This window comes from Vanacampus margaritifer, chromosome 3, assembly GCF_051991255.1.
Source record: "Vanacampus margaritifer isolate UIUO_Vmar chromosome 3, RoL_Vmar_1.0, whole genome shotgun sequence".
NCBI lineage: Eukaryota > Metazoa > Chordata > Actinopteri > Syngnathiformes > Syngnathidae > Vanacampus > Vanacampus margaritifer.
This window is the reverse complement of record NC_135434.1, coordinates 11772544-11799786: the sequence shown is the minus strand read 5'-3', so window position 1 is coordinate 11799786 and position 27243 is coordinate 11772544. Positions and strand designations below refer to the sequence as shown.

General features: G+C 38.2%; 1 protein-coding gene and 1 long non-coding RNA gene across 2 annotated transcripts in view; one reads left to right on the top strand and one right to left on the bottom strand.

The window, feature by feature from the left end:
- The window catches only part of ipo11 (importin 11), a 98901-nt gene that overhangs the window by 63259 nt on the left and 8399 nt on the right, over positions 1-27243 (top strand). Inside the window, exons 25-29 of the mRNA XM_077561987.1 lie at positions 197-292; positions 1118-1231; positions 1723-1844; positions 5102-5197; positions 16257-16341. Coding sequence (XP_077418113.1) covers positions 197-292; positions 1118-1231; positions 1723-1844; positions 5102-5197; positions 16257-16341 — 513 coding nt within the window. The remainder of the gene's footprint in view (positions 1-196; positions 293-1117; positions 1232-1722; positions 1845-5101; positions 5198-16256; positions 16342-27243) is intronic.
- Positions 6615-10540, bottom strand: LOC144049568 (uncharacterized). The gene is made up of 2 exons (XR_013293593.1): positions 10173-10540; positions 6615-9733 (listed from the first exon to the last, which is right to left on the bottom strand). It is a non-coding gene; the product is annotated as an uncharacterized LOC144049568 (long non-coding RNA).

Below are 27243 nucleotides of genomic sequence, written 5' to 3'. Positions count from 1 at the left end.
TTTTCCTAGCACTCGTTCTGACTGACACTTGTTTCCCTCCCAATGTCCCCCAGCACCTTGCGGTCTTTTCCATTGTCAGATGTCTGTATTATTTTTTAATATATAAATACATTTACATAACAGGTTTCCTCACAATTTTATGTGATTCTCCCTTGTTGCTTTGTCCTTCAACTTGCACATCTCTGTTTTCCGGCAGGTGGTAGAAATAGCTTTAAAGGTTAGCCCGATACTGGGTGCCCACATGTTCCAGCCCCTGCTGCCAGCTGTCTTCAGAGGTGTAGTCGACGGTGAGGTGAGTTGTCTCCCCGGACTGCAATTACTGTATGTACATGGTTGTGAACACAAATTAGATTCAAATGGTGGCTGTCTCTTTACACTGTGCCACAATTAGTCACCTAGTGAGTCATGCACTTAAGAAATATAAAAGCCTTACTTTCACATATTCTTCACACGTAGACTTCATTGTTTGAATTCTGTTGCGAACCAAAATGGCGTACTGGAGATCCCTGTTGTAAATGAGTTCCCAGTACAAAATTAGACAATCTTACATCATGATACAATTGCCATCTTCAACAACAATTACATATCCACTCTGACATAAGGTTAGGCCCCACAGTATTGTGTGCATGATCCTCGCTTGTTCCACTACTCTTATTTATTCCACCTAGTGTCCTTTGATTTTTTTCCCCCTCTGCATTTCTCCATAACAGACCTTCTTATTTTAACTCCATTTTCACTTGATATAAATTGTACTTGTAATATACCCTTTATTATTTGATAAATGTGGGTACAAATAAAGTCTTCCACAGAGTAGACACCTCTCCCAATCTGTATTTGAGTAAATAAACACTCCGGTCACAATTTTAAACCTAATGGTATTGAACATTCCAATAAATAACCTTGTTCTTGGTCAGGTTCTTGTCATTTTCGGTTGCAAAGATGTCCTATGATGGTATTTATTGATCATTTAGCACAGTTAAAGTTTATAGCTGGCCACTATACTGCTGTGTCAGTGGGCTTACTGTACCTCCCCCAGTGCCTAATGAACAATTAGTTACAGTATTTAAAGCCTGTGGATGCATTTTTCTTCTTATGCAATATGGTCTTTTTTTTTCAGAGGTACCCTGTGGTGATGTCCACCTACTTGGGCATCATGGGTCGCATTCTGTTGCAGAACTCCAGCTTCTTTTCATCGCTGCTAACTCAGATGGCCTCTGAGTGTGGCCAAGAGGTGAGAATCGGTGCCTGTCCTTCATTTCTGTCTCCTCAGCAGTCTCTTATAACGCCCGTTAAAGATGCCACCTCAAAGTGCCTCTGAAAAGTGAATCATTCTGAAACTGGGCTCAAAGTGATGAGCCATGGAATCGCAAATGGTACCGATTCCAGGCACTGTGTCAAAGCTCCAGCCCCTTTTATCCTGGAACTTTGAAATTGTTTTCACCCCAACTAAAGGGAAATGAATCACCTACTGTTTATAGTTTGGCCTTAATCTAAATGGATAAAAGGAGAGAATAGGCTGTTTGAAAAATCCCTCAGCTGTCACTCTATGGTGCCAACCGCCTCTTTTCTAGGCTGGCTGCTAAATGAGGCAGAGAAAATAGGAAGGTCAATTCTCATAAACAACAAGATTAAGTCAGGCGCTCTCAAAGACTGTTAATTTCCACTCCCTTTTCTTAGCGCTTTCTTTTTAAAACATGGCTTTCCATCTCTTTGCTTTACCAGATTAACCAGTTGTTAGGCAGTGTGATTGAGATGTGGGTGGACCGCATGGACAACATCACGCAGCCTGAAAGGAGAAAGCTGTCCTCTCTGGCCCTGCTTTCACTCTTACCGTCTGACAACAGGTAAGACACATCTGTCAATCACAGGTCTTTGGGGATTTAATTCCATCACCTTTCTATGCCTCTTAGCCTGGTCTGAGAGAATAGGAATAGATTTTCTGCTGACGTACAGTATACAATGAACCACCTGTTCATGGTTTGCTATTCATATTCACATATTCATTTTTTTTTTCTGTAGAACCTATCCTCGGCTATTTGCTGAAATACTCACCTATTCGGGGATTTTGTGTTATTTCTATAAAGATGCCACCAAATGTATTCTAATAGTATCTTGTGCCAAGGAAGTATGCCGAAGTGATACATCTCTACTGAAAGACTGACATATTTGTATGTTGAGGAAGAGCTGAGTTTTGTCAGTTTTTTTCGCAGAAGTTGAGGAAATTTGCCGCATGCTCATTCGCTCTTCGGGTGTGTAAGTAAATAACAATAATAATTGTATCCCAGTCTATGAGGACTTGGGCTTTGGCATCGGAGGGAATCTGTTTGAGTCCTACTGCAGACAAAAATGTAAAAATACAATTATTTGTTGGAGAGATGCTAGCTGGGTATGGTTGTTGTTCCCTTGAGCAAGACATGCTTGCTGATTAGCTGATCATTAGACTCAGCTGTGCTGCAGGAGGGAAACGTGGAAAACAGGCTGGATATGGGCTCTCGAGGACCGAACCTGAGCACCCCTGGGTTTAACTGTTATAGACAATAATAAATATGGGGGCTCCCTTTATTGCAGCTTTTGTTTGGTTTCTTAATCCAGCCATCCATTTTCTGTTTTAAAGATGATCGCCTGTTTGACAGAATAAATGTCAGATCATGTTAATAGTTTTCGCATATCATACGTTTTTTAATGAAACTTGACTATGTGGATTTTAAAGATAAGCTTTTCTGGTGATCTTTCGGTTTCGCATATTGATGCACTTCCTCATCAAGATTTTTGTACGACTGACGTTTTCCGCAGTCCTGATTGTGTAATGTTGGACAGCCATGAAATCCTTTGTCACACCCCCATGCTTGCTTGACATTGCCAATTGGATATGACAGCCTTGGCTGGTCGGCCGCTGCATGACAAATCAACTATCCCGCGTATAATCACAGCTAAAATTGGAAGGGTTTTCGTATCTTGTTCCTCATTTCCCATCATGAATCTAATTATTTTGTCCTTTCTCTAAGAGCGACACATAGTTGTCAAACTAAGGTTGAGTAGAGCAAAGGTTTTATAAAGTTTCCAACTTCTGCTGCCAGTAGCTTGTAATTGTAATTTGCTAATAAGCAAGAAAGAGCAATGGATAAGGGTTTAGCACTGCAAGTTACTTATTATATGAAGCAGATGAGATGGGGTCTCATTAAGGTTCCCATTTCTTTAAATGCGATTTAACGTGGCTGGCTGCTTACTGTTGCCTGTGGCCTTGATCATCAATTATTTTTTTCTGTTCTGCTTCAATACGTACTTTATGCACCTGGGGTGTTGTGGTTGCTTAGTTCATTGTTCATGATGTCACAGAAACATGATATTCAATGGAGAAAATGAGCTTAAGTAGACAAAAATCAACAGAGTTAAACTGAGACTCGTGTGAATAGAATAGATGAGTGGCTGTTGCTTCAGTTAATTACTGTGCAACCTCTAAATTTTGAAGGTCGCAGTCAACTCATATCTTTGGCAGGACTGCGTTCCAAACACTACTGTGAAAAGAGAGAGTCAAACGCAATTTTTATTTTATTTTATCCATCCATCATCTACCGCTTATCCGGGGTCGTGTTGCGGGGGCAACAGCTTTAGCAGGAAAACCAAGACTTCCCTCTCCCCAGCCACTTCAACCAACTCCTCCGACGGGATCCCAAAGCGTTCCCAGGCCAGCCGAGAGACGTAGTTTCTCCAGGGTGTCCTGGGTCGTCCCCGGGGCCTCCCGCCGGTGGGACATGCCCGGAACACCTCCCCAGGGAGGCGTCCAGGAGGCATCCGAACCAGATGCCCGAGCCACCTCAACTGGTTCCTCTCAACGCGGAGGATTAGCGGCTCGACACTGAGTCCCTCCCGGATGACCGAGCTTCTCACCCTATCTCTAAGGGAGAGCCCGGACACCCTGCGGAGGAAACTCATTTCGGCCGCTTGTATATTTTATTTAATAAATTTATTTTTTTGTGATTTGGTAGAAATTACCTTCCCCAAATCATTATTCGTGCTCCTGCTGTTTTGGCACATTTGCATTACATGTTTGCTTACTGTAATGCCCAATGCCCTCACATATGAGAAAATAGAGCTACTGTCACCAATGAGAACTGTAAAAAAAAAACAAAAAAAAAAAACAATGAGAACTGAGCTTAAACCCAGAAACTTGCACATACTCGCCAATGCCACACACCATCTCCACAAGCCTAGGCCAAGATAGTGTTTTTTTTCATCTTAGATATTAGATGGCGGGAACTAATTCACATGTACACTTACTCTAATAATGCGGTTAACAACAGGTGTATAAAAAATGGTTGGGACTGCAGTATTTAAAATGACAATATTGCTCTCTAGGTAGTTCCAATGGTATGTGCTTCGGGTACTGCAGCGCACTGTTTGTCTGTCACCAGTGAGTGCAGTGTTGCAGTTAGAAATCTATAAGTAGCTGGGCCACAAAGACTATTGATTTGACAGTCTTGTTGGCTTTCAGATCAAATTTCATTGACTTGAATTAAAAGCACGAGTCGCCAGCAGCACCATCAGAAAAGTAATCACGCCGGAGACGTTGGATGAAATCACAATTGACAGATATATTTAACGATGTGTTGAATGGGTTTTTAATTGGTTTCGGCTGTGATTATGTGGCCTTCAAATTCCAGTGTCTGTTTCGGAATTAATTTGTTGAAGTAATATAACAGGTCATTGTTTGTTAGTTATATTTGTCATTTGAACCTGACAATTTTTTTTTCATAAAGTTTATGCATGTTATTAATCAATTTAGGCTTTGCAAGGCTACAAGATTGGGTGGTGGTTTGAGCAATTTGTTTCCGTTGGCCTCTGCCTTTCTTGCTCTTTGAAATGTGATGTAATGTGATGCCCCCTTGAGTGTGTATATCCCAGATTGAAAGGTTAATTTCAAATGTCAGAAGGGAAGTGTTGAGGGTGATTCCTAAAAAAAAAAAAGAAGCGAAAAGCGCTAGACGGAGCATTAGATAGATGTCATCAATCATTTTTTCTTGTTTTTTTTTTGACAGCCACTTAATCAATTGATGGATTTAACAGATTGTGACTCTTTGTTGCAATTGTTTGTGTCATACAGTGTGATCCAGGACAAGTTTTGTGGCATTATCAACATCTGCGTCGAGTCTTTGCATGACGTGATGACGGAAGATCCCGAGACGAGCACCTACAAAGAGTAAGTGAGCATGTCTGTCTGTCTTATGAATTAACAAAAGTTAACCGGCCTCATATTAATATCCTAAAAAAAAAAAAAGCTTACCAAAAAAGGTATTAAAAATGTAAGAACCTTGCAGGCACTGCAAATGCAGTGGTGGAACATAAACTCCCATCACTGCCATCTTTTCATTAAGGCATGATAAGCAGCAGCGTTTCTCCCACTCTCATGATAAGCGCAAGGTTGAAAGTGTGCTCCTTTAGTCCTGGATAGTGACGGCTGGGCTGAGGGAGGGCGAGCGGCACCGGCGGGAGCACATTTTTTGTCAAAGTCGATCAGTTGAAGAAAAAATGTCCCGTGCACATCAGCTTGGCGTGGGAAGGGAATATCCCGTCAGCCTTTGAAAATGAATCTGCCGCCTATGAGTATGTCTCGACTCTTGAAGCATCAGAATAAATTCTAAGCTTGGAGCAGGCGCCCTTCTCCCTGCTGTCGCTGATGCTCTTTTCTTGCACTCAATGTACCAGGGAAAAACAAGCTCAAAAGCTTTAACAGAAAGGTTATCTTTGATGTTTCTTTATCTGACGCTTGATGCATTCAGATGCTTCTGTGCTTCACAGCCAATTGACATATTTTAGTTTTAGACTTGAAAGCATGCAATAAACTGCCCATGCATACGGTGGAGTTAGATAGAACACCCACTTGCACCACTCGCAAAGCTGCTATGAATGAGTGATTTGATTGGAGCCGTTTGCCTGCCAGGCACACCCCCACTTATTTGACTCCCGAAGCTGCTGTGATTAAACAATGCAAAATCTTTCCTCACCGCCTGTCTACATTACACACACCCACTATCTCCACTTGCAATGCTGCTCTGAATAAACATGTTTAAGTATTTATGTATGTCTTTATCATACTTTGATGCAACTATTTATCTTCTAATGCTGCTTTCGAGGAAGGTTGAAAGTCAGACTTTTCATACCAAGAAGTGATCGTAGGAACGCCCCTTTGAACTCAGAGATCCAAGTTGCGTAGTCGTGGGGGGTGCAAAACAGAATTTAAACTTTGGGCTGTACAGTAAATCAAATTAATTCGATACATTGTCATTATTAAAGTTGAATCGTTGAAAATCTGCTAAATCGTGAAATTGATTTTTGTCTTCTGGATGATTAAAAGCTGTTGTTATTATGGTCTGTTACATCCAAATGTTTTTGTGAGTTGTAATTTTGCACAAGTGGATGGGTGGTTTACAAGACTTGTTTACAATAGCTACTGAAGAAGGTATATTTAAAATCACCAACTGAGGGGTGTAGTTAATCCATAACTTTTTGCGTGTCCAATAAACCAACTGGTGAGATGAGAAATGAACAGAGTTTCCTGCGCAGGATAATTCTTAGAGGAGATCTCCTGTTACACCATTGAATCAAACTCCGACAGGTTTTGATCAACAATGCACCCCCTCCTCTCGAAGGGCCAGCCTTTTATTACAATTCAGTCTCCAAGCAGAATATCTCTCCCTTCATGAATGAGCAAATGTGTTATACAGTTGAAGGACATGTCAAACAATAGAACTCTTAGTGCAGTTGCAGCTGTCTTCGTCTCTAGCCAAAATATGTATATTTTCAAGGCACTTTTCATATTCTTCTTCATAACAAAATCTCACTTTATCATTTGACCCAAAAGCACCAATGACCGTGACTAATGGAAAAGCAAAACAAGTTCTGTTCAAGACCACAATGTACGTGTACAAAATAAAACAAGAAATTCTGGACCAATCAGTGTATAGCAAAATCAAGGGCGAAAATATGTTTTCGTACAAAGTGATGAGAAGGAACTTTTCTAGACTAAATAATATGGTCCCAGCTTTAACCCAGAACATACGAGGTCAACATCATGTGCCCTGCTCAGGACACAAGACACTTTGACAAACTTAAAATGAAGAATTAAATGTTCATGATCAGTAACAATAATCGATATATGAAAATAGGTATTAAAATGTTATAATATCCTTCAGTCCCCCTTTTGGGCTTACGTAAACACTAAGCCCAATAACTAAATATTTAAACATTTTACACAAAGATTCCAGCGGGATCTACATCGGATGTTGCAGCAGGCCGGGCTGAGGAAGTAACAGACTCCATCATCATGTAAGAAGACTTATTTCGTACGTCCTGTTTTTCAATTGCGGCAGAAATAATTTTCTCGCAAAGGGAACGAATACAGGGTATACAACAACATCCGCATATTGTTATAAGAGCCGTAAATACAGCAATTGATATCAAAATTGTGGAAATTAAGGTTTTGTAGCGGCCAAATACAGTCATCCAATTATCCCATAGCGAAGTGTCTATACCCGAGTGTTCATTCATCTTTCTATTAAGTGTCCGGAGTCCCTTAATTGCAATAGTTAAAGTACCATCCGGTGCGGTATTATTAGGAATGAAGGTACAACATTGATCTGCGAACATTGAGCAAACTCCCCCTTTTTCTGCCAATAGCATATCAAGTGCAATTCGGTTCTGAAAAGCCATCAAAGATGTGGCAGCCAATTGGCCATGTACAGCTTCAAATCCAGATTGAGTCCAATTTCCTAGTCTTTGTACATTGTAATGCACATAATTAATTCTGTCTACATTTTTGTTAATGGTACACCACCAACAAATTAGGGATTCAAATCCTGAAGTTATTTGATTAGTCAATTTGTATTCATTTGGCACACCTCTCGGCACTCCAATTGCATCAATGTAGGTGGGGACATTTTCCTGTTGCCAAGAAGATCGTTTAATTCTATGGAAAGGAGGAGAAGATTGTGGTTCCCAAGTGTCAATCATTTGTAAAAGGTTATCAACCGAGGTGGGAAAAAGTTGTACTGGCAGAAGAAGGGTGATGAGAGCACAATATCCTTTGCCATCCCAAGGCAACTTGTCAAATATCTGATTATGCCCACACCACCACCAAATGTCAGCCCTTGATTGCGGCTTGAATTTTTGACCCACATTTATTATTGTAGTGCAGTGTGAAATGTGATCTAGTTCTCCCAATTGTTCTCCGGTACCTGTCATTTTAATACATGAAAAATTACCATCTGCAATTTCCTTTGAAAATATTGGTTTAGTTGTCTGCAAATTCACTAGTGGATATATCTTATCCCATTGAGAGCATTTGGCATTTGGGGCAGTTTTATTCATAATTTCCATTATACATTGTTCCTCGATTTTAGCCGGGATTACTCTCAATAAAGGTCGTGGTCCCACACATACTACACACTCCTTACCAGAGGCGTGTGCTGCCTCGTGTGCTAGCAATAGCCAATTGTTGCTGCTTTTGGATACTCCTGTAGTAACCCTAAACCATTCAATTACACTATCAATCGGTACACTTACAGCTTTTATCCCATTCTCCATTGAGTATTTAGTCATTTTTGGTTGGTCTAGCTTACTCATAGTCTTATTTACACAGATTAGAATAGGAAAACGTGGGTCAACGCCGTGGGACCATGCCCATAACAGTAATCCAAAACAGGAGGTGTTGTATAGAGTTACATTAGCTGGTCGTATATTCCCGTCGGGAATGGAAAAGGTTAATTCTAGTTGACCTCCCATTTTACGCAGTGTTGTCCTTTTAGAAAAGAAAACAGCCTCCTTGCTTTTTCCCGGTGGCCAATATTGTCCACTTTGGGTGGTTATAAAAGTACCCCAATCTAGTTGCGCAACATTTCCTGTCAAATACCACCAATATTTCACCCATATTCCTCCCCTTGTCTCTTCCCATCCTCTAAATCCCTTTAATGACGTAATGGGAATTTTGACAGAGGTGTTTGTGTTTGGGGCAACTGTCACCGTGACTGAGTCATCATACGTTTTGGATATAACCCAGGGAATGTGTGGAGAGTTCATGTCTCGCTTAGCCCGAATTTTTGTGGTTGCGTTTACAGATGTGGTTAGGGGATCCCAAAAACACAAAATTGGCATAACAGTCAGTATAAGAAAGAGTGTCGTAATGCAGACGCAATTGAAGACGCATTGTCTCTTCGAAGCAGCCATCTTGTGATTTTTTCTTTTTTTTTTTTTTAAACAGTCGTCACTTTCTTTATTTTCTTGTGTGGATGGTGCACTCAGGTTCCTTGAGCAGCATCAGCAGAAGGTTGAACAGAGCCTTTTTGTGAAGAGGGTCCTTCTGCCTCTCTCCAACTGCCAGGGGTGCAAAAATCGGTCACCGGGATTTTATCTTCCCAAGTTGTGACTCATTCTTTGTGGAATGCCCTGGAAAAAGGGACACATTCCTCCTGTTTCCATTCGAAAGACGTCCTCAGCGAAACTCAATCTTCATGTAGTAATTCCTCAGCTCGTTAGCTGACACTGGAAGCAGTTGAATGGCCTCTCGGCTGGCACGTCTGGTCACTGGAGCAGCTGGCTGGTCTCTCTGTTGATTCCCGGTGGTGGCTGGCTCCTGAAGGTGGGGGTTGAGTAGAAGGCGGACCTCCGGCTGGTCTAATAGGCAAGATGTGGAACCAGGTGCCCCGTGGACTGGACTAGATTGACCTTTTCATCACCTTATCTGGGTGCAAAATATTTTCATTTAGTCACTAATAAACATTTATTCACATCCCTTCTTTTTGAAAGAGCATTTTGGTAGTGTTATTAGTTAGGGGTTAGTAAATGTTAGTAAAGTTCTGTAGGCCTCTCCTGTGGGAAAAAATTCTGTTTGTTGTGACATTAAATTAGGATCCAGCCTTTGGCTGACTTTAATGACCTGAGCACATTCTTAAATGCAAAAAATGAAAATCTTTAGCCAGTTCAAATCTGACGAGGCCAATTTTGTTTACAGAATGTAATAATTATTGGAATGTTTTATAATATTTATTGTTATAGATATAGCATGGATGTGCTTCCAGCCATTAAATAAATGCAACTTTCGTCAACAAATAAAATCAAAAAATAACATCTAACCCCAGGGCCCCAAGGGAAAAATAGAAATAGAAATGGAACATATTCACCTTATTTTCGCCGTCCCTGCCAAAACTTACTCCTTCTCCATGGTCAAGGAAATCCCCAATTGTCCTCCTGTAAAATTCATTCTCACGGACTATCTATAATTATCGCATTAAGACTAACTTTTAATTTTAAATTTATTTATTTAACATGGACTGTTTGTGTCCTTCGCGACGATATACCCAGACCAACCAATAATTCCCCCATCTGAAAAAAAAATCGCTTTAGAGACTCTTTCAGACTAATATATAAAGTTTTGCAGTAAATAAATTTTGCTTGCTTTTTGTTTAGAAAGAGGGGAAAATTTTACATTTAACCAGCAAATTCGACAATGCGTCCCAAGCAACTATTTAAATTTCAAGAGAATTCGGGAAAACACTAGAAGACCAAACTTAAAAAAGTAAAATATAATAATTAAGATTGAAATAAATTGTATCTTATCTGTATTCATATTAGCTGTTTCAATTTCTGAAACCAGACGAAATTTACCTGTATTATCTTTTGTACTATAAAAATATTGTAGCTTATGCCAATGAATTTTACAAAGAATCTCAGTTTTCAGCCAATTCATCAATTATTATTAATACATAAAGTTGCCCTTAGTTTTAATGTTACCATTAAGCTTGCTAGTCCCCCTTTTTGATGTTTGTCCAAAAAGCTGACTGTTTCAAAATAGACAGAGATAAACAAATCAGATCAAATCAAAATAGACATCAAACGTTTTTAAAATGTAATAAATCTGTGTGTATATAGTGTTGTCAATCAGTTCATTATATTTACGAAATGTTTTACTGTAGATGTTATCACCTTATATCTGTCAAAAATAGAGTGCAGTGTAAACAGTCAGTATCACATCATATGGCCTGGTATCACTAATTCAAGGAAAGCATTGTTTGTGGGGTTGAGTCACCATCGTAGTGGACAGTTCTGGACGCAGGAATGCTTTAAGGACGCTTGTGCAGAGCATATGGAGCAGTTTTTCATAGGACAGTTCGTGCGGAGCATTGTGTGCATTGGGCAGTGGAGCAGTTTTTCTTTTATCACATTTGTATATGATGGCACAGTCATTGTTGCAACAGGTGGCGCCAGGAACCTCCCCTCTCCATCAGGTATTGGCAGGATGTTTTGTGATGATGGCTGCATCACGCCCCTCTGATGGTGGTGGCAGTTGCAGTTTCTTTGTGGGTGGGGGTTTTTAAAGAGGTCTGTGTCCCGCCAGTTGACTTTGTTCCGAAATAATGACCCTTGACCAATAATCCTCACTCGACTGAAAACATTAAAATCTGCCCCAACAGTATTTAGGTTATAACATGTCAGTAAATATTAAAACCAAAAACTTCCTTTATTAAAAAAATTAAATAAAAATAAAAATAATAAAAAATAATAATTAAAACAATGAAAGTTTACAATTTTAAATAATTGCTAATTATATGTCAATATTTGTTATGGTTTACAATATTTAATTTAATATGTTTTGCATACCTTCATAAATAATACTTAGGATAAAATAGGACAGATATACTCTAACAATTTACAAATATAGTTAATTAATAAGTGTGTAGTTTTCAATTAATGTTTTCTCAATGGAGGCCGCAGCCCGTAAAGTCAGCCTTTGGTCAAACGTCAAAGCAGGAATGATTTTTAATTACATAGCACCTCAAATTATGTCAAAAATGTGTTTCTTCCAGATAGCTTCCCCAGTCTGTTTGTAATGAGACTTCAAATGTCGAATTCAAAGGTTAAATATATTCAGGAGAGATTAAAATTACTTTCTATTTATAAACGTCGGAGAAAAAATAAATAAAAAACTCCTTTTAAATTATAATTAACACATTACTTCATCCCCAGGACCGGAACATGGCACTTTGGTGCGACCCCAATTGTCCTTAATGGGTGTGTCTCCTGATTCTGAAAAGATATTTAAAATTTATTAAACAATGTTCTCGCGCACAAACAAAATCATAAGGGAAAAAACAATCATCTATATAAGAATTATTCCACATTAATTGCCATCCAAGTTATTTGTTTTTAGTTATTATTATTATTATTATTAAAATAAGAGTAGAGACTAAACTATTTAATCTAAAACAATCACACAATTAACATTACCTTTTTATAAAAACATTTTATTTGACCTCATTACAAAGATTGATGGCTGTTGGCATTTTTTAACCCGAGAAAGGGAATGAGTCATAGCAACTACAATCAGTCAAAGCCACCCATGCTCTACAAGCATAAGACATGCATCTAAATTTTATAATATCTTAAAACTATACCTCTCTATGTTATTTGTGTATTAATATTCGTTCGTTTTATAGCAAACATAATTTTTAAATATGACGTATTTGCACTCTTGAAGCCAGTTTAAGTATTCAACATTAGTGCTTAAGAAATTTATGTAAGGGGCTTATAAAATCAGTTACGGCAACAATTTATATAATGTCGTTCAATTATTTAACGCAGACAATTGCGGGTTTTAGCGTTAGAAGTTTTATTAGTAATTTTACCGTCTAATTAATTTATCCCGTTTAGCGCTTATTAAACGGCTTAATTTGTTTTATTACATAAATTTGTATTATACAGTTATTTTATTTGCAAAGCAACATTTCAGTATTCATCATTTTTTCAATACACTTTTCTTAAAGATACGTCCGGGACTCTCCTCTATATAAAATTACATACACTCATAACATTATTAACGGGCGGTCGCCGTGTACGCACATTCAAAGTTAAATTGCCGTCATTAAAACCATCGAACAAATGCCATATCTTATTAGAATAAACTAACCTTTTTCACAATATAATCAAGTCCCGTCGTTCAATATTAATTACATTTTAAGTCATTATTTAAACGGTATGATTAATCCGGAAGCTTTAATTCCGACTAGCGGAAGTCATATCAGGTCAAATCATTTAGTCTTATATCATTATTTAGTTATATAAATGGTTATAACTTCACAAAAATACCTAAAGCTAGTATTCTAGCATTATTCATTATTTTGTCAACAAGCTTTCGATCATTTCTGGCTTTTCTTCCACTCGAAGAAATTACAGATGTGTGTTGCACCAGCTCATCTAGTTCGTGACGTTTTTTCACACATGCAAGTTCAACGTTCTTCATCAAAGAGATTAGACACACTGCAGATTGTAATGACAGAAAATAACCTTTTCTACAGCCGTCTTGCATCCAGTCGCAAAGTTCTTTTTTTGTTTCTCGTTTAGCCTTTGTAGGTAAAATCCCTATAGCCACAGCGCATGCGTTCCCAATTTGTTTATCCAGCGTCATCCCATCTAAACTCAACGGAATCCCATTCGGGTCAAACCACTGTGTTTTGAGTTCAAATAGAGTGTCCATGTTTCGTCTTAATTATTAACTCAGGTATTTTATAGCTTATTGATTTGTATTATATTATATTGTAGATTATCATAGTTCAGTTGTATTAATATTTAAATGAAGTGACGTCTCACTTATAACAGAATTAATCAACTGTTCTCGTCGCGGTCCCTTTAAGATTTTACCGTAACGTTAGAGTTTCTTCACCGATCAGACGGCATACACACAACGGACAGACAAGACATGTCGTTTTGTACGACATATCAACACATAAATATCCGGATGTCAACTGCGCTACCCCAGCTTCAACAGTTTCTTTGTCTTTGAATTTTAATCACGAATATTCAATAGACCTATTGGCTTGATCTAAAGCGTCGTATCAAATATGCTTTAGTCAGCCCGACTTACACGAGTTGAGTCAATACATCTTATATCTCTTATATCTTGTCTAAAAATGTCAATATCCAATTATTCATAGACCTATCGATTAATCTTAAAACGGCGTACTAAATCCGTTTTATGTCAATCTGACTTCCTATAAGTTGAGTCCTTTGTCCCTAGAAAATGAAGCAGTCGATCCTCCCGCAGCTTTAATCGGCAACACTTATTCAAGGATCTTTGTTATCTAATTACCCAAGAATCTATTACTCATAAAAACAAAGTGTTTGTCTCTCCCGCGCATCAGGCAGGGATCAAGACAAAGATGCTTTTTGAGCCGACTTCTCTCAACTTAAATATGTATGGACGTAAAACCAATGCCCACACATCTAACGCTTGGTTACAACAATAATGTTTCCCCAGCTGATTTACTCTCAACTTCAACAACTTAATCTTATGTCAACTGCGCTACCTCAGCTTCAACAGTTTCTTAACCTCATATACACAGACTTCAAATCAATTATCTACGTATCTATCGTCTGTAAAAACCAAATTGTAAAGACAAAATGTTTCCCAGTACTGACTTACAAGCGATCGCTATTCAATTCAATGTGCACCACAAATATGTATACTTCAAATACCGTAGGAAATTCCACAATTATTGACTCCATACAACCAAACAACTTAAACTTCTACCTCTGCTCACACAAATCTCACCCTTGATTTGGCTATCTTACAAGAACGCATGGCGGCCGGAGCGCTCCTAGACAGAAAGAATTCCTCAAACGTGGATAAGATCTCCACTTACCTCAATTAATATGGCGCCAGGAATTCAAACCGTCCGCGAACGCAACAACCGTCAAACGCCTTGCCGTCGGAGGGTCACCAACTGAAGAAGGTATATTTAAAATCACCAACTGAGGGGTGTAGTTAATCCATAACTTTTTGCGTGTCCAATAAACCAACTGGTGAGATGAGAAATGAACAGAGTTTCCTGCGCAGGATAATTCTTAGAGGAGATCTCCTGTTACACCATTGAATCAAACTCCGACAGGTTTTGATCAACAATGCACCCCCTCCTCTCGAAGGGCCAGCCTTTTATTACAATTCAGTCTCCAAGCAGAATATCTCTCCCTTCATGAATGAGCAAATGTGTTATACAGTTGAAGGACATGTCAAACAATAGAACTCTTAGTGCAGTTGCAGCTGTCTTCGTCTCTAGCCAAAATATGTATATTTTCAAGGCACTTTTCATATTCTTCTTCATAACAAAATCTCACTTTATCATTTGACCCAAAAGCACCAATGACCGTGACTAATGGAAAAGCAAAACAAGTTCTGTTCAAGACCACAATGTACGTGTACAAAATAAAACAAGAAATTCTGGACCAATCAGTGTATAGCAAAATCAAGGGCGAAAATATGTTTTCGTACAAAGTGATGAGAAGGAACTTTTCTAGACTAAATAATATGGTCCCAGCTTTAACCCAGAACATACGAGGTCAACATCATGTGCCCTGCTCAGGACACAAGACACTTTGACAAACTTAAAATGAAGAATTAAATGTTCATGATCAGTAACAATAATCGATATATGAAAATAGGTATTAAAATGTTATAATATCCTTCACTACCAACTACTTAATTATGGCATTCAAGCACAAACTATGAATGTTAAATTTATGTTAAAACTGATTTCTACATTATTGTTGTCTTTACATTTTGCGCTGGAATTATTTTTGAATAAATAAAAAATCAAGATTTAATTTTTTGGGCCAGCCTTATTTAAACTATTATAAACATATTTACATTATCTATTTATTTATTATAGCATTAATTTCCTTATTCAAAATAAGTAACTTCATGTAACCCAACGTGATTTGGCCTGGCTGTGACAGAACAACAAACAATTTATCGGAATCAGCCATCTTTGAAGTTTACATTTGCCTCGAACGCTTTGAGTTTGTAACTGGAAGAATCAGAGTGGGATACATCTGACTTGCCACCTTCCTTGAATGCAGCATAACTGCTTGTCTGCTTCACAAACACCCACTGCATAACTCAGCTTAACAGGAAAGTTCGGAACTCAAAGTTCCACTGTATTTGGATCTTAAGAACAATCCAACTCTTATCTTCAAAATCGACAAAAGTCCTTTTTTCTTTTCATAATAAAGTTGCAAGGACTCAAGACTCAGAAGGCTTCTTATGTTTTCCCTCTGCATTCCAATTAAACAATATGAATAGCAAACACCATTATTTCTGTGTGTGTGCGCACGCCTGCGTATCTGTTTGCATAGTGCCTGTCGCAAAGTGGTTTCTTGCCGCACAAGTATATGTATGGTTATTAATATTAAGTTGAATATTATTGTGTTTGCAGCTGCATGCTGATGAGCCATTTTGAGGAGCCCAAGCTGAGTGATGATGAGGAGCCGCCGACCGAGCAGGACAAGAGGAAGAAACTAGTCAGTCAAACACCACACTCGCATGCACACAATACTCTCAACCTTTTCTTCCATGCTACTTTCTCTCCATAGTATGATTTTTTTCCTTTCCTAAAATGCATCAGTACAAACCTATAATTACCTATGCATTTAATGTACATGTAGGCTCATCAGAGATCAGTGTAATAATCAGTTTATTCAGCCAATCTTGTGGAATTGACTGTTGATGAATCAGCTTTTGGATGGAATTTCAGGGTGAACCTAAATGTGAATATAACCTTTACAGCTTAATTACATTTGACCTTTCCAATTTTTTTGAATTTATTAATCATCATCAAGCAGGCTAGGCAAATGTCTTTTTGATTCATGTTTGTTGTGGTAAATTACATGTCCTCTATGTTCCCATTCTCTCTCTCTCTCTCTCTCTCTCTCTCTCTCTCTCTCTCTCTCTCTCTCTCTGTCTCTCTCTCTCTCTCTCTCTCTCTCTCTCTCTCTCTCATCTCGCTTATAATTATATTACGTACAGTTTGTGCTGTTCTTATTGCCATACATGATGCATTTTGAAGGTTTTGGTTCTGGGGAGTAACCAAGTTTTGAATTTGGTTTCACATTCAGGATTAGTACCCATTTTGAGATTTAGTTTTGCCACAGTGCTGCATCATCACTTTAAGTTCAACTCGATGCAAGATGAGTCATGGTAGCATGTTTACAGTCAGCTAATGTGAGTCTAAATGTTGAAAAAGTACAGATAAGATTCTTCTGTAAGACCTGATCGCAAAGACCTTTTGCGGAAATTATGATCATGCATGTATGGGATTCGATTTTTGCTGCAATCCCACACTTTTACATTGTGCGATATGAACACCATCACCTTCTAAACATAATGTTGTTTGTGTATATACCTCAAATGAATCCGTGTATTCAAAGTTAATTTCGTTGCAGTTTGGTTGAGGAAGTACAGCGGTACTTTTTTTTTTCTCTCGTTCGAACCATTTGTTCTTCTCAGGGAGTAGGTGTGTATGTACGTGCTTCCCAGTGCACTTATCACCTCATCCCAGACGCTGACTTCTTGCTCCAGGGAATAGAGGAGACTCAAAAGTAGCACATCTCCTTGTGTGTATGCGTGTGCGTGTGCGTGTGCGTGTGCGTGTGCGTGTGCGTGTGCGTGTGTGCGTGTGTGCGTGTGTGTGTGTGTGTGTGTGTGTGTGTGTGTGTGTGTGTGTGTGTGTGTGTGTGTGTGTGTGTGTGTGTGTGTGCGCGCGTGCGTGCGAAGCACTTTGAGGAAAAGAATTTGAGGGAAAAGCCTTTGACATTTTAAAGGACTTTTTGACTTTCTGCTGCTGATGCTCTTTGGGATTTGTCGAGTAGTTTGGTGCAAAATACCATGCATAAGTGGGATCACTTAATTGGGACTGTGGATAATTGTTCTCCTCACAAAACCTTTTACATTGCATTTGTACTGGAAAACAGGACTTAAAAATAGAATCTCAAATTCCCCGCGCCCTAAAACCCTATTTCAGATTTGGATTGACCCCAACATGGCACCCCAGCCCCAAATGACCATAACATTTGTAGAGCTGTCAAAATTAATCTATTAATTCACGATTGAATCGACAATTATTTTTATAATTGAGTCATTGTTTGGAGACATTTTTTTTAATTTAAAATTGTTAAAATCCTCTAATTTTAGCATATCATCAGTAATTGTTCACTGATTTCTGTAGTCCTTGCAGAAAGAAGACTGATTATCTTCTGAGTTTAATCAAAATAAGAAAACAATAATCGGTAGAAAAATGCTTTTGTAATACATTTTAATGCAAAACTAAGAGGAAGCCAATTAATCAATTGAATAATCGAGAGATTGATTCTAAAAAATATTTGATAGTGACAGTGTCCCTTTTAACACAATCATTCATATGCTTTAATGTAGCATTTTAAATGTTAACCTAAATAAATGTAAACAGCTAAACTATCACTGATTACAACATGGATGAAAAGTGCTGCTTCCGTACAACATAAATCTTTGTCCTTAAAAATGTAAAGAAAATCCAGCATGCATTATACAGTATTGTACTCCAGGTACATGTAAGGTATGCTGCCTTATTCAATTCCTCGACCAAATAAGCCCTTCTAGTTTCTCAGGCTTTAGACATGCCCTTTTACATGCACTAAGGGATAGAGAGCTATTTCTACTTCTATATATTTGCAACCATCCATACACACCCACATTCCCCTATTTATCATTCAGAGTGTTAAATGAGCCTGACATGCACGTTTTTGTAATATTGGAGATGCGAGCATGGGGCGGACATGCAAACTCCACAAAGGAGGGCCTGATTCTGTCGAACCCCTCTTGACTTTGAATCAGACCCGCTAAGCACTACACTACAGTGCTTGTTCTACATAATACTTAGGTATTGCCGTGTTAGTTAAAATACAAGTCTTCATCCAAATTCTAATAATGGGTCTAGGTCGGTTTAGAAAAGATGTTTGGTTTATTTAGAAATGTGTCTCTGAAGCAGTTTTTGTACGCAGAAAAAGAAAACTTCTGTATCGAAGTGCAGCATACACAGGCACGCACAGCTTCTAATAACTTTTGGAGGACTTTTAAAGTTGCTTGTAGAAATGCATATTAATGTGCTATTTATTCCCAAATTAGTGGACCCAAAGGAGGGAAAAAAACACTTTTGCTGACTCGAGACTAAGTGGACTTAAAGCCATTTTGCGGACATAAAAGGAGCAATTTACATTTCTAATGGATATTTTCACTCAGGCTAACGATAAGATTGTGCTTTGTGAGGAATTTTAAAGGGGTACCTGTTAAGGAAGTATACAAATGAGCATTGTTTCTGGTAGCCTGCATTCCAAGTCACCTCTTTGAATTAGTTGTATCTTATAAAAAATCAGTACCCCAAAAGAGTAGTTAAGAACAAAATGTGTGTACGGTAAATGTTCAACTCTCGGGCAACTTGAAATGTAACAGCCTTTCTTATGGTTAACTTTTAATAAATCTAAATCTACACTTGTTGTTAATCTTATCAACAATCCTCTGAAAACTTTTCGAATTTCAAGTCATATCCCGCAGCTCTTATGAAGCAATCATTTTTGGCTCAATGCCCCACGGTAAGAAGAGCATTTAACTATTTTTGGGGTGAACAGAGTGGAATAAATATCAAATGGCTTTCAAAAGCCTGAGGTGTCAGACTGTTCCCTTAGCACATCTTTCAAACCAACTGTGGGATGTGTGTTCCTCTTTGTGTGTACATTTTTGTAAATGAAATGAACCGGCAGGAAGTTTACTGCATGTTGGCCATCCCTGGGTTAGAGAATAATTTCACAAGCCACCGCCTCTTTAACTCTTTGACTGCCAAAAACGTTAAATAACGTTTAGTAAAATCCTATGGAGGAGTGCCAAAGACGTTAAAAGACGTTTTTTTCAAAACCGAGGTGAAACTAACCATTTTCTATTGTTGATTACTGAAAAACGGAATAAGGTAGAATGAAAGATGAGAGTCCAATCTTTTTTTGGTAGTATGTGTGTTTCCATAGTCCAAACACATAATTTTCTGTGGACCTTGAAAGATCAGTCAAAAATGCTTAAATCGGCTGGCACTGGCAAAATCCCTTTTCTGAAAACGTCTGGCAGTCAAAGAGTTAATCATTCTTTCAACAGGTGAGATTTGATCTGCCAATCATTTCCTTGCTAAATGTGCGTCGCTAGTCAATAAGCATAAATCCCGCCTGGTCTGTGAATTGCGTTAGTTTAGTTATTTTTATGCAAATAAATGCTCCCTGCATCTTCTTCTATACTAAATGAAATAAATGTATTGGAATAGCCAATATTTAGCATATCACACTCAATCAATCAATCTTCATTTGTACTCAAAGTGCTTTACGTAGTTTAAAAACAAATCCCCAGCCCACCGCCCCACATTCAAAACAAAACAGATGAGCTAAGGCTCAGCACAGGGCCAACCTAGCAACAAAAACAATATCTTTAGCAAAAAGCTGCGGCCGCAGACCCAAAGGGCTCCCTTTTGAGGAAACACTCGAAAAGTAAAATGACCAGGCTATAATCATTTTTAAGAACATAAGACCAAGCTAAAACTATCAAAAGAAAATACTAAAAGAATCAAAAGAAGAGAAGGAATAATAATATAAAATGCAAAATTTTCAAAATAAAATAATAAAAGACCCAAGCATCTAAAAACAGGATACATAAGATTTAGTTTAACATAAAAATCAAAGCTAAGATAAATAAAATAAGTACATAAAATTAATTTTAAGTAAAAGCTACATTAAAAAAAAGGTGTGTCTCGAGCCTGTTCTTAAAAACATAAACCATCTCTGCAGCCTTGAGGTTCTCCGGCAGGCTATTCCACAAAACTGGAATGATGCCTCCCCCTATGTGTGTGTCCTGACTTCTTGGAATAATTAGAAGAAATACATTATTTTAAGGTTCAAAAAGTCAATCTGTCGTCTTGTTTTTCTGCTATGGCTTTAGTTTGGCTGTCCATGTGCAAAATTATTTATTTATTTATTACACATGACATACTTTGCATTTATGAGAAGTGTCGGATGAGCGACAGCCGCATACTTACACACGGATGCCTTTTTGCTATATTGATTTATGTGCATTGTCCTATAAAATAAAAACCAAACATGGTGCCAGCAGGTACTAGTTAGTCCCCAAGGACAACATGGGCAGGACACAAGTGACTTACTAAAAATAATAAAAACAGAAGGATGTTCCTTTCTTTATTTTTTTTCCTTTTTTTCTTTTTTTTCTTTCTTTCTTTTTTGCTTTCTTTCTTTCTTCCTTCTTTTCTTTTCTTTCTTTTTTCCTTTCTTACTTTTTTCTTTCTTTCTTTCTTTCGTTCTTGCTGTAATTTAATAACTACAATATTTTATATTATATCTAATATCTGCCCATGCCTAGTTGGTGGAAAAAAAAGTGGAAAAATTGGTCGACAAGGGATTGTACGTTGTGATACGGACTGTAAAATGTTTTTATGGTATCCACTCTCAATGTATTGAATGTTTTTTTTTTTTTTTCATGTAAAACTGTATGCAGACCTTTAAAATAATTAAGTGCCGTAACACTGAAACAGACCAAACGTGTTGTGTAAGGAGTATTTAAATAGGTATTTCTATATCACGGATTTCTTTTCTTTTTATGGGGCTGGTCATGAAACTAACCACCACGATGGAGGAAGGATTACTGTATGTTTCCTGACTTATTCACCTTTATCCTATTGCGTATTTGTGAGGCGTCTCTCGCTTTGATATGAGGGTTCCAGTCATGGTTATATGACAGTGTTTGTGTATTTGTCTGTCACTACATAATGCATCCTTTGATTCTTGTTCTTCATCTAAAGGACAGTAGCATCAAACACCAAGAGGGATAAGCAACATGAAAGACCTGCTCCATTGGGTACAAATGACATAGGGTTAAGTCAGAAACTGCAGGCATAAAATGGTGGCAAAATATGAGTCAAAATTGTTAAATGTTGTATTTGCACTAGTAAAAACCCATATTGAATACATGGGAGTTGATGATACCTGTTATGAATGCTAGGCTTGTTAAAATATGTTAAATTAACCACTTGTGCTGCTGCAAGAGGAATCCTGATTTTTCTTTTTTGTACACATTGTGTCTACAGTGGAAAAGTGTGCTGTGGTATGACAAGTCCACATTTCAAATTGATTTTGGAAATAATGAAGGTCATGTCTTCTGGTCCAAAAAGGATAAGGACCATCCATATTGTTTTCAGCACAAAGTTGGAAAGGCTGATCGCTGACGGTCTGGGGATGTGTTAGTGCTCACGGTATGAGTAACTTATCATACAATTTACTCAGCTGTAATTAATGGCCGCCTATTTAATATTTGTATTCAAAGGACGGTGATATTCCAAAAAATGGAAGCAGTTGCATTTGCCCGAAACGACTTTTGTTTTATTTTGACCATTTGCATCAACTTTTACACAGCAACTTTCACGACCTCTATTTTGTTCCAGCTGCTCAGCAAATGATATTTACACTATGTCACCTGAACTGACTGCATCCTCTTTTTAAAAAAGCATAGTTATTCCCGAGACTGATGAACTTGAGAGTTTCATTCACAGAATAGAAAGTGGGTAATTGGAACTCTTTTGCTCTTCATTCAAGTCATCTGACAGCAGCTTTTTGAAGAATACAACACATTTTTACATATAAAATTGTCCAAAAATCGTTCCATGGCATTATATGGATTAATTTAAAAAAAAAAAAAGGCATAAGACTTACTTTGTTTCAAAAAATTGTTTGCATGTGCATCTTGGACAAGACTATTCATGCTAGCAGCAGCAACAATTTTTCTTGCTACCCATGACGAAACAACCCAAATGGTGAGGCCAACTCCAAAAAAATAAATCTATTGACACAACACTATACTCAAGCAAATAAATAAATTTTTTGGACCAGTGAAGTGAAATTGGATCAATTTTCATAGCGGCTAGAGGTGCAATGTTTTTGTTTTTAACGCATCCAAACTGTTTGATTGGACTGTTTTAGTTTGTCTGTGTTCCGTTTGGTACATAGGCACACATAGTTCTTTTTTTATTAGGGCAGTGCAGTCTGGCTGCGACGTTTTGAAAGACAATGTGGCAAGCAGTGGAGTTGTGTTCTCATGACTGGAAATTGATAGAAAGAGAGGTCGCTGTGCCGCTCACTCTCACTCGCCCTCAGTGAAGAGTTAATATGATGCAAAGCAGAGTGGACAGTAGCGCTGACGCTTACAAAAATGCATATTTGTGGGGCTTCCTCATTGTTGCTCTTTCCATGCTTGCTTATTATCGGTTGTGCCAACATTTGTACGCCCCGCTAGAAACGTACAGATTGGCGACGGGCACCAGATGCCTGTTGCAAGTTCCTTTCATTACTCACTTAATGGAGCAGGCGACAGTGAGACCAACATACAGTACACGCGCATTAAACGGACATCCTATTTGTATGTTTTATGCATCAGAGATGCTTCAGAGAACATTTCCACCTCTATTTCGGCACATGGCACATGAGTTGGGAATCACTGAGTTAGGATTATAAGAATACATTATTTGCGTCATGTAATGTATCAGTTTGGCTACGCTGAAGACACAGATTTTGTTAATATTAGTCACAGATATACTGTATGATTATTCATGACTGTTTTTGTCATTAGCTTTTTTTTCCCCTCCCTTATTCTTATTTTAATGAACCATTACCCTGCTCCAGCCCATCTGTCACTCCTGTGGAGATATATACTCATACGAAATTTGAATTATGAATTCACCCTGGGATACAGAAGGCATTTGTAATGAAGGCGTTTGCGTTTTGCTCTGTTATTGCTCCCAATCTCAGCAGACCGCCAGTGTTAGCATAATGTGATTTTTTTGAATTACAGACCTCGGGTCGGTGACTGCTATTCTACCCCGGCACATATAAAGATTCTCCATTCTGCTGCCGGAGGCAATGCGCAACCGTCTCATTGAGTTCCCATTTTGCCATTGCCATTTGATCATGTCAGTTCCCGCATGCTGCTGCAAATTTTGCAACTACTGTATGCTGGTGTTTACCATCTTTAGAGTTTACTATGTATTCATGATGCCTATGATAGCATTTTCATACAGAACCACAATATCAAATGGCATCATCTGTGTGATGTACCCTTTTTTTTGTTTGCATCACCTAGCAGTATCTTTTTCAGCCTCTACTATAGCTGTATGGATGAAGAGTAATTGATGCTGCCTTCTGCCATATGCACTCATAAGATTTCAACATGGGAGCCACTTACCACAAGCATTACAATCATTATTTTGCCTTTACACGTCTATGCCTGTCTCAAGTTCTTATTCTCACTTTTACGTCTTCAGGGGCATTTGTCTCACTAAGCTAATGAGTGTCATTAATATCTGATCAGACAATTCAGTTGTTAAATTGATCCTAATACATCTTAATTAATCATGTGGTGCACGTGGCTCATTACAGTACAAACTAATCTCTGGCTGATTGTTTGCGCAAAGAACTTAAGAGGAAGTAAGTAATTGGAGCTGCAATTTGAGTACAGAACTCCACAGGGATTTGTAAAGTATTCCTGGTTCTCTGAATAAGGTGCTTGTCGGAGTACGCCGTCAGACAATTTATGACTACAGTCATTTCTGGACTATAAGCCCCTACTTTTTTCACTTGCATTTGAACCTGCAGCTAATACAAAGGTGCGGCTTATCCATCAGATCACAACGGGGCGCACTATAAAGGAAGCGTGTCAGGCAGAGCAAAACAAACCAAGTAGGAGAGACAGAACGAGAGCGAGACCATTTGCGCCCTCATTATGGAAAAGAAAGTTGCGGGAATCCGGTGCGGTAACATTAAAACACCTGTGGTTTACAGTTGGGTGCGGCTTATATGTGTAACAAATTTGAGTATTCCCCAAAGGAAGCTTATAGTCAGGTCTGCCTAATAGTCCTGAAATTACTGTAATTGGAATTTGCTGAGAACAGATGGGAGTCATTTAAATTAACCTTGAATAATTGGCAGTAAAAGTTAAGTCTGCTTGCGTTTCTTACTGGCTTTGTCAGACATGGAAAATGTAGGTATTGATTAAAATATCTTTGTTTTTTTTGTTTAATAAATAAGTGTGTGCACTTATAAAGTTGAGTGAAATTGTGTGCTTCATCACAAACACACCCCATTAGTTGCAGAAAAGAAACAACCTTTACTTAGAAAATTTATTTTTTATATATTAGGCATTTATTGACTCTTTGTGAGCACTTGCCTCAAAGCCCCCCCACATCCGTAAAAAAAGAAAGAAAAAAAGGTCAACCATTCATTGTGTATTCGGAGTGCATTTTCAATTCACATAAGTAACCTTGTTGAGGATCTTAATTTGGCTATAGCCAGTAACGTTCCCCTCTTTCTGTGAAAGTGAAGGCAAACTGGTCTGTGATGTTGTATTGTTTTAAATCTATTCCCATTTCTTTTCATCTCAATCATACGTGAAGCTGTCTTGCAAGATATAGGTTGTCACGGTTTCACATACATGTAGGCCGCGCCATGGTTTTCTCATGTAATTCAACGTACAGTCTTCCAGTAGTCTGTTTGGTAACAGTCATTTACACCCTCTACCAATTCCTATTAGCAACACATATTCCAATTTGTGCTGCCTCATTTCCTGAGCAAATGACTGCAATCAAATTGTAATCCTCCCACTAAATCAAGAGACCATAAAAGAAAGCCAAGATAGACTGCGAAGAGTGTTTTTGTACAGTGTTAAAACAATCCATCCTGTCCTGTTAGGATCCTTCTTCCGTCTCACCTCAGCCATTGATTAAGTCTAGACGTGGTCACTTAAGGTAATGACTGTATTGATCTCTCAGGACATTTTTATCAATGTCACATCAGTGTACAACGTCACATTTAGGCTTTGTCCAACCATTTATTAGGCAAGGCAAGGAAAGACACTTTTATTTCTATAGCACATTACATACACAAGGCAAATCTATGTGCTTCCCACACGCAATGATATAACACTTACAAGCATCAACTAACATAACAGTTAATGACATTCACAAGCGAAGCAGAGAAAACAAAAGTACAGACGCTCCCCACCTTACGAACGAGTTACGTTCCGGACGATCGTTCGTAAGGTGAATTTGTTCGTAAGTTGCTTCAGTGCTATATTTTGTATTATAATTTATGTTTAAAGCCTATATAAGTATATTGAAGGTTTATATAAGTATGTTTAAGGCTTGTACAAGTAACCTGCATTGGTTTGTACTGAAAAAAACTTTTAATAAAATGGAGAGAATACGTACAGTACTGTACTGTACTACGTATGTTAGAGAGAGAGACCGAAACTTACTTTTGGAAGATGTACTCGATGCTTAAGGAGATGATGGAGGAGGAGGAAGAGGAGGATTTTATATCATGAGAGATTCTTCGTCGTCGCTGGAATCGGCTTCAAAAGTTATTTCCTGCTTCATGGGGACCGGCGTTTTCTTCCTCCTCCTCCTCGCCACGTTGCTCAGCCTCCAATGAGCTCTCACAGCGCCAATCGTCGGTATTAGCGGCGGAAAGAAGCACTACGCGCAATACAAAATCTAACTTACAGCATTTCTTTCCGAACATTTTTCGACATACTGTACGCGCAGAAATGTTCGTATGTACCGTTGTTCGTAACTGAAATGTTCGTAAGTAGGGGAGTGTCTGTACCTTAAAACAATTTCTACAAGAACATACATTGACAACGTTAAAACACATAAACAGAGGACTTTAAAACATTTAAGAGTAAAGAAGTAAGAGTAGTTTTGTAAAGTAATTTAAAAAAGACTTCATGTGAAAATGTTTGCAAGACCCTAATGAAAGGAATAGGGGGGAAAAAGCAAACATTTTAAATTGTATTTAAAAGCATTGGGGCTGACTTCACTTCTGTTGGCAGCTTATTCCATTTTTGTGCAGCTAAATGCAGCATCGCCATGTTTACCTCACTAATTCACCCAAGTCTCCAGATCTCAGAGCCCTACTGGGTTTATATTCTTTTATTATTAATTATTAGGGTGATTATCATGGAGCAGTTATTGTGGTCAGTCTTTAAAGGAAAACCACCAATTATTTTTACATTAAGGGGCCTATCCCTTTTTAATCAGTCCTAAAAAAAATAAAAGAACGACTTAAAATGTGTGTATAACTGCAGCCCGTTTACAATCTATGCTATGTACCAACTTCATGCTTTTTATTGTCATCTTCTGCTCACAAAGCAATTCCAAAAATGTCTTCCCCCCCGCTCGATTAATCTCTTGTAACAATCCGCCGCATTTATCTTTGACTTTGTCAAAATTTTGGAGGCCACTCGGTATTGGTGTTGTTTTTCCATCTTCCCTCCAGTCCACTTCATCCTCAAGCCTCTCT